Raw genomic sequence first — 8,583 nt, 5'->3', positions numbered from 1 at the left:
CCTACTGAATCATACACTAATGTTATTCTGTTGTGTGGGCTGTTGTGATAGGGAGATTTGCAGGATGCTGCACGACGGGTGGTGTCCCTGCTGCAGAATGCCCTGTCTGAAGCAGCACCTAGAGACAGTGAGGGTTGTTGTTATCACCTTAATATTGTATATACGCAATCTGTTATTTCTTAACTAATATAATTGTAATGTATTCTTCTGATATGTTGTGCACAGCTAACAAAAAAGAGAAAAATGCAAAACCAAAGGAAGGCTTTCTTTTCTCTTAAAAGTCTTTTTTCTAAACCAACTGAGAGTCAGTTAGAGGGATGTTCATTATCAGTATTGCTGCTGGCATTTCTGAAAATGTGCCAATTTTAGTCAAGTGGCTACTTTTCAAATGCAGTCCCTGGCCAAGATGAAGAAAGCCATTAAGTCGGGTTAAAACAAAATTCATGAAGACTACATGATAATATTAAGCACTGAAATAACAAACAACATTTTACATGCAAAATATACAGGAAATATACACTGCAACAGGCTAGGATAGACAAATAACCAAATACACTTGCAAGCCTGACCACTTTAGACCCCAGATTAGAAACTGCTGGTGAATAAGCATATATTTTTTCCAAGTTTTGTTTACTTTGCTGACAGCAATTTAAGGGCTTTCAAGTTCTCACAAATAATAAAAAAACAAAGATTTTCCCACTATAGCCAGATCCAGTTTCTGTGTGTATGGGGGGGGTGACAATTTGTAGTAATAACTATTTCCTGCTGAAAAACACTGGTAAACTATCCACATGTCTCTGAATATCTGTGAGTCCCGAGACCTCCATAACACATAGATATAAGCTGCCAGTGTTGATCGGCAGGAAATCTTCTCCAAAGCCCCACCACCACCTCACACCAATCCACCCAGGGCTGTAGATGAACAAACTTCAAATAAATTTTATGTTAATACAAACTGGATCAACTTGTGGTTTGTGTCCACGTGTACCAGAGACAAGGGCCCTGGTACAGAGTACATTCTGCGTAAAGCACAGCAAAGACTTGACAACCTTGATATGCCCATGGAATCAACCCTATGCATGGAGGCTGCAACTCTTCTCCACCAAACCCTGTAGCCCATTGACTGCAGCCTCCCTCTGACCATCTTGTAGCCTGCATTTGGTAGATCATTCTTGACAGAAGAAACCAAATTGTCAAGTTCCTCATCACTGATGGAATTATATGTGTCCCTAACACAGAGCTCATACTCTTTCATTCTTCTTAAGATTGTTCTTCTTGAAACACCCATCAGTGTGGCTATGCAAGGCACAGGAAGTTGTGTATGGAGCATTTCTTTCAAACGTTGTTCTTCAATCAAAATCTTGGGTCATCCTTTGGTGGCAGTGACTTCCTGTGTGACACATGGGGCTGGACGTTCCAGATGTGCCCTCACAAGGTCAAAGAGCTCTTGCAAAGCCAGGGTGATAGCAGGAGGTACTTCAATGTGATTAGACAGGGCCTGCAGAAGATACAGCTCCTGATGACAAAGGAACTCCAGGTAATCCAAATTTAGTGGAGTCGCGCTGAATCAATTATAGTTAATGAGGTGTCAAGATCTTGTCTCTGATCCACACACTAGGCCTACCATTCAAAAGTTTTAATTATGAAAATGAAATGTTTTTGTTTTGTGAGGTGCTTGTTCATGTATTATGATACATTTTATATAAAGTTAAATAAAATCCACCAAAAACTCTTACTCAGTGGAGATTCCAATGTAGCAGGCAGACAACTTTATGGCTTTAATAATGAGTGTATTTAGCAGCTACAAGGACAAAAGATATTAAAAACCTCTCCATTCTAATGCTAATTTAATAAACATTAACAGATAGCACTTAAGGTGGTTTCGCCTATAGTCTGCTAACACTAACCCGAGAACTAATATCTGAGGAGCGCTCTTCCCAGGATTTGAATTTATTAAATTGGCTTTGTGATGTTGTATTAAGAAATGTTATTCACAATGCAATTTACCGTACATTGGCCCATTCTTTTATATACGGTAAGACGAAGCGTTAAATTCCCAAATTATGATAGCAGACTGTGAATAAATAATATTGCACGAGATACCAGCTATACCGCATTGAATTCCAAGCTCTGCTTTAATTAAGACACACACGATTACAATCCTCAACGTGGAATATGAAAACAGAATCTCTGAAAGATGTGAACTCAGTGTAAGACTTACTTGCTCCGACATCATGACAGTGTGAATCCCACATCCATTGGTGAATTATCTTCATTTTCTACCAAAGCAAATAGCCAATCGTAGTCAATATTAAAAAAAAAAAAACAAAGAAGCGGAGCCATTAGCCACTGTTCCCGCCTCCAAAGTGTCAAAATTCTTCCTGTCTAGCGAGCGCTGTGCAGATGCGAGCGCATAGAGAGCATGGATTTTCTGCTCGCGAGCGCATACGCGCGCGTGGTTTTTATGCGCACGACTTTTGGCACTAATTTAACGCCCAGATCGGGGGCAGTTCGGCGCTCGATAGTTAGGTAATTGTGCCCCCTCAAGTAAAGTGTTACCTGTACATGTTATAACCAGGGATGGACACAAGTGATACACAAGTACGCATTCTCCTTTAAAAACGATACGTGCGACAGTCGATTATTGTAACAGTGTAAATACATACTCATTTTATGTGCATTTGCGCTGATTTGAAAACAAAATATAATGCATTTTAATATTTATATGCTAACTCTACTTCATTTGCGGTATACAGGTTAAAATGCAAGGTATTTTGTCTTCATATCAGCGGAAATGCACATAAAATAAGTACGCATTTGCGCTTTTACAAACACTCGATTGTCGCATGTGCATACTTGCGTACAAGTTATGTCCATCACTGGTTATGACGCAGCTGCTTAATGGGGATCCTGCAGTGCTCTACAGCAGAACTACCTTGCAGTGCACATGATATGGTTCAGTACGTGTTAAGAACACTACAAACAAAATACAAATAACAGGCCTACTTAAATATGACATTTTGAAAAGTCAGGCAGTTATACTAATAAATATTGAATTGAATTGAATGGATTTAAATGTGCAAATAACATAAACAGCAAGGCGAGATAATTTTTTTTCTTTGTTTATTCACTGAAGCTGCATGATTTAGTGTGGTTCCCATTTTGTTAATATATAATGGAATCCTTATTTAATTAAGTAGCCACTATAATCATTTCAGGTTTAAATCAGCTGATACGTGAAAGGCTAAACCGAGACCAAAAGAAATTTCTAGCGTGCATTTAAGGGCAATTAAGTAAAACATGGTATCGAAAAATATTCCTTCCTCTAATCAATGAGACATTCTTATGTATAAAAGCCTCACTGTAAAGGTGCAAGTCATTAAAACATTATTAACTGGTGTATTTCACTGACATGTAAAACAACTTGGCTTAATTCCTTTTAACTCATTGACAAGTCCTTATAAATTGTTATTAATCATAATTAAGATTAATCACTCAGTTCTGGAAAACTACTAAATAAGACAAGGGAGAAAATGTTAACGAATAGATAAAAACAAGAAAAACTGTTGTGACTGCAGACAAAAACAAAAGCATTAACTAAATACTAGCAGCGTAGCCTGCATGGTTGATTGGAGTCAACAGCAGGTGTTTGTAATCATTAAGAGCACAAGAATCAACAGGCACACATATCTATGAATGCTTGGCTAGTGAGTCTGGTTGCTTGTAGGGGTGGGTGTGTTGTGACGGTGTATCACTATGCTAAGGGGAATGAGAGAGTTTGTGGTGCTTGTTGGTGTTTTAGGATTCTATTTTAACTTCTGTGTGTTAAATCAGTCCCTGAATGTTTCTGCGCTTTTCTCCGAAGATGACTCTGCAAGCAGAAATCATAGTGATGACAGGGAGAACTTCATGAGCAAGCAGCAGAGTGATCAGCAGAGTCTTGGGCGTGCGGGTGGGCAGCAGAGTCTTGGGCGTGCGGGTGGGCAGCAGAGTGTTGGGCGTGCGGGTGGGCAGCAGAGTGTTGGGCGTGCGGGTGGGCAGCAGAGTCTTGGGCGTGCGGGTGGGCAGCAGAGTCTTGGGCGTGCGGGTGGGCAGCAGAGTCTTGGGCGTGCGGGTGGGCAGCAGAGTCTTGGGCGTGCGGGTGGGCAGCAGAGTCTTGGGCGTGCGGGTGGGCAGCAGAGTCTTGCGTGTGCGGGAGACCAGCAGAATTTTCCACGTGAGAGAACCCCAGACAGATGGATGCCCCTGAATCTTCCTGTCTCCATGCCAGCTGTAGGGTCAATGGTGTTGCCAATGGATGTTTTCAAGCCGGCACAAGGTAGCAGGCTGTTGCCAGACATGGTGAAGAATATCTTGCGTCCCCCACTGCTGCCACCGCCAACCACTCAAAAAATGGTGGAAGTCCAGTGCCGAGCTGGTAGAATAGTTGTCCGGGTCCTAAGAGAGCTGTTAGGTTTGCCCAACGCACAGCAGGACCTCTCTCTTGGGACATGCCAGGTCAACAAGGTCACTCCTTTGCACTTCTACTTTGATTATAATCTTAGGAGTTGCAACACAATGAGAAAGGCAAGTGTCTTCCCTTTCAGTAGGCCTTAATGTTGAAGCATATTTGTGTGTTGGTCTGATGCGTCTTGTGATTCCTTTTAGTCCTTTAAGGACCGCACAGAATACTCAAATACCCTCTGTTATGCTCCTGAGTTCTCTGGACCAGTTGTGAGAGCTATGCCGTTCAAAATTCCCCTTCAGTGTGTATACTACAGGTGAGTGTAGTGTGGTGAATTTTGGGGGTGTTCCCCCACCCCCTCCCTAACTCTTGCCCTCTATTTAGGTTTTTCAACTCTTATAAGGCTGGTTACCGCCCCTGTCCTAAAGGAACCACTCAGTTCAAGTCCCTTAATTTGCCATCTGGCATCACGCTCACAGCCTTAAATGGTAAGTTTATTTGGTATTTGAGACCCGTAGGGGAAAATCCCTGGAGTGACTTCCAAATCTTCTAGGTAACTGGAAGAAGAATGCCGTCTACCTGATTGGCCAACTGATGAACTTTGAGGTTAACGTTCCCCAGAAGACCAGGAATGAGCGAGCCTACGTCAATAAGTGTTACGTTACCAAGTCCGCCGACCCTACGTCAACGCCACGGTTTGCGGTAATTAACAACTATGGGTAAGCTGCATTACCTTGGCATGTTGCATTCTGTCGCTGTTTGAGAGGTAACTGCCTTCTGTTGCTTTAGATGCATGCTGGATAGCCTGACGAACCCTCAATCTAAATTTGTCCCTGATGCAAAGCGAAATAAAATCAGGTTCAAAATCGGAGCATTTGTTTTTCCGGGGATGAGAACCCCAGCGACACAGGTTAGTTCTGTCAAACCGTTTTATTACTTTGTATCTGCATGCAAATTCTCAAGTAAGGGTCGCTCTCCATTTAGAGTGGGGGAAATATTTGGTACCTCAAGTCTGCATGTACATTTTGCAACTTGACAACTCAATTTTATTGGAGGGAGGGGTTCGTTCTCACTCCCCATGATGGCTTAAAATGGTATTAAGTGTGAAAGTGTAAATTTACTGAATTGTTTCTTGGGTAATGTGTAACACTACAATGAAATGGTCTAAGCATCTTTCTCTTAAACTGTCATTAAATACAAACTCATTGGAAAAATGAGGAAATGTTTTGTGATAACACCAGTGGTGTCTTGCATTACAACATATTTGTAATTTATGCTTAATTACAATTAGTGTATAATAGTTTCAGAAAGGGGGAAAATGTGTACTGGGGCTGTACCCTTAGGGGTCTGCCAATTGTACCCTTAGCTGTCGGTAATTGTACATAAATGGACTCTGAGGAACACCTCTGTACCAATGCTGTACCGAACATTCAGGATGTTCCTCAGAATCCATTTCTGTACCTTTTTTTAAAGAGGGTACAATTACAAGGGTACAGCCCCAGTGACCAATCAAAGGTGCACATTTTTACCGTTTTAAGGCATTAACATGGTTTACAGTTGGGGATTATTATAAAACCGATTTTATTTAAATGCTTCCTGTTGCAAATGAAGAATAACCTGTTATGTTCCTCTCCTAGGAACTCTTCATGCACTGTGAAATTGTCATTGGAGGACCAATTGCAACTCCTAGTGCAAAGGCTTGTACCTTTGATGGTCAAAGGTAAGCTGGGTATATTGTGGATGGCTTTGGGGGGGGATGATGGCCTTGACCTAGTCTATTGTGGCTCTAGGTGGAAGGAGCTGTTTGGTGCAGATGATGCCTGTTCCTGCTGTTCCTACAAATGTCCAGCAGGCCTGCAATCTAGTGAGTATGTAGTGGACAGGATTGTCACCACCAGTGTATTGTAACCCTAATGTGGCTCCTTCCTCCAGACGCTGTGAAGATCATTAGCAGTGAGCCTTTGTCTGTAACTAAAGACGGACAGGGTTCACTTGAAGTTGGAACTTTCCGTGGCGTTAAAGATCAACCCGTTTCTCCAACTCAAAAGATGTTTGAAGATATCTGGAACTTCAGCGACTGAGGTACCTGGAACAAGTCATGACATCAACGCGTCTATGGAATGTATGGACCATGACTTAAATGGAAATTTAATAAATTTTAAAATGCCTTGGGGTTTCCCCCTAATGTTTAATCTAGTTTTTGTTTTTTTTGGTCTAATGCTTCCATGCTAATTTGAAGTTGGGTACCAAACGGCTGAAGGCCTGTTGAACCTCAACAGCAGGACTTGCCAAACTGAGGGTTGGATAAACTGCTTGAATTCTGGCTTACGACTATCCTTTCTCAATGGCTCTTAATGTTTTGCTTAGTCCAACTATCCTCCTTTTAAACAGGACTTTCAATTTCCAATACCCATTCATTTGCATCAAATGTTACCTTTTGAATCAACTGGTGTCTGCTTCAGTGTTAAGGCAGAAAATTTAACTGACCTTTGAGGCTGTGGACGGCCAGCATTTACCCTCAAAGGGCTGCTGTGTCTGCAAGGTTTTCGGGGTAACCTGTAAATCAGCTGTTCAAACCCAGGCAATCAGTCCCCCAAGTAGTAGTCCATTTCTGGAGTTGCAGCAAAACCCCACACGTCCAATGACCCTTTCTGGATAAGAGTCTAATAACCGCAGCATTTTTAAATGTCGTAATTCATTTTGGGTAGAGTAATCTGGTACGAGATGGTTACTCGCATACTAAACACCACTGTCAAAACTACAGGAGTCATCACGATTTCTCAATGCCACATATGTCATGTATACAAGCTAGTTAAAACTGTTCAACTTTTAATGTCTCTGGTTCAATCGGTTGGTTTGTCTGTGGACCCATTTTATCTACTTCAGCCAATAGTGCAATCCCATGACCAGCTGGGAATAATTCTTATAGGAGGCCTCATGAAGCGTAGAGCCCGATCTCACCAGTCTGTCCAACTGGGGCATGTTTAATCCTCTGTGTATTAGTTACCAGAAGCCGTGGATTGAAAATGCCTGATAGAACCTTGACAGGTGTTACCCCTGATCCTTTAACAGTCATGGTTGTATACATGGTGTTTTACCCCGGATGGAACTGTAGTCAATCTTGGTATTTTATTTCTCAATGCTGTGACCTCGGGACCTTGTGCTGCTGCAGAAACTGAATTGCAGCCATATTACGATGTTCGGAGGAAGAGGCAAGCATACCTATTAAACTGGAAATCGAGTGAATTTTATCATGCATTAATGTAAAGCGTGTGATTTTAATACCCATGACAAGTCTCAAATCTTGATGTGAGTGTAGATTAGCCAGAGTGGTTTATGTCTAGGTTACGTTTTGTAGTAACCGGGAATGTCAATTCATGAGGCTGGTTTTATTTGATAAATCTTATTACTGGATCTTTGACATTCTGGGCCCTCAAAACACAAGTGGAAACTGAAGGGTGTAAAAATTTCATTTAAAAAGGTACATGTTCTGTTTTCTTATCCTGTTTTATAGCAAACGGTAATTATATTCTATTTAACAATTAGGAGTTAAAATACATATCGATGACACATTTACGAAGATTGCTTTCAGCGGACACTATTTTGCTTAATGATTCAATTAAGTCATAAATTTATTTTTCTGCTACATATAGCAAATCAGGGAGTGCTGACAATATTAAATCTTACGGAAATAAGCATTTGCTAAAGATTATCTATAGCAAGCCAGACCAACAGTGACATAAAACCAAAGTGAGACTTATTTACTGTTCAAACGCTGTATGTCATGATTTACTGTATGCAATTATTTTACTATGTGCTAATTTCCATTAGCAAATCTGTGATAGTCGCCATGTTATGCAGGTATCAAGTGCTAATGGAAAAATGTGAGAATTTGCATTACTGTCCGTTCCGTTCAGCTGTTCTATGGTACTTTGAGGTTCTAAGTTATTGGGGATGTAATAAGTGGCAAAACTGTACATTGGGCCCTGGAGCAAAAATGAACCATGCCCTCCCCCCCTTTCCAAATTTGCACCTAGGGCCTGCCTGCATCAGTTGCAGGTGATGAAATTTAAGTAGCCCCCAAATATCATACCCATCATGCACAGCGGTATTTAGCAAATTCCACGAATGTGCTTTTT

General features: G+C 41.3%; 1 protein-coding gene across 1 annotated transcript; it reads left to right on the top strand.

The window, feature by feature from the left end:
- Nucleotides 1-4,064: 4,064 nt before the first annotated feature.
- Nucleotides 4,065-6,636, top strand: zp3c (zona pellucida glycoprotein 3c). The gene is made up of 8 exons (XM_048987696.1): nt 4,065-4,566; nt 4,648-4,760; nt 4,829-4,932; nt 4,998-5,163; nt 5,234-5,354; nt 6,082-6,164; nt 6,235-6,308; nt 6,377-6,636. The coding sequence occupies exons 1-8, from the start codon at nt 4,240-4,242 to the stop codon at nt 6,523-6,525; spliced, it is 1,137 nt and encodes a 378-aa protein (XP_048843653.1). The 5' UTR covers nt 4,065-4,239; the 3' UTR covers nt 6,526-6,636.
- Nucleotides 6,637-8,583: the final 1,947 nt, after the last annotated feature.

This window comes from Brienomyrus brachyistius, chromosome 20 (assembly GCF_023856365.1).
Source record: "Brienomyrus brachyistius isolate T26 chromosome 20, BBRACH_0.4, whole genome shotgun sequence".
Lineage (NCBI taxonomy): Eukaryota > Metazoa > Chordata > Actinopteri > Osteoglossiformes > Mormyridae > Brienomyrus > Brienomyrus brachyistius.
Note: the sequence above shows the minus strand (reverse complement) of the source record. Positions and strands in the feature narration are given on the sequence as shown.

Bases quoted from the DNA above. Each gene is read 5' to 3' on its own strand.
- zp3c (XM_048987696.1), top strand. From the start codon at position 4,240: ATGCCCCTGAATCTTCCTGTCTCCATGCCAGCTGTAGGGTCAATGGTG. The intron at 4,761-4,828 runs GTGAGTGTAGTG...CCCTCTATTTAG, and splicing joins CTTCAGTGTGTATACTACAG to GTTTTTCAACTCTTATAAGG. The intron at 5,164-5,233 runs GTAAGCTGCATT...CTGTTGCTTTAG, and splicing joins GCGGTAATTAACAACTATGG to ATGCATGCTGGATAGCCTGA.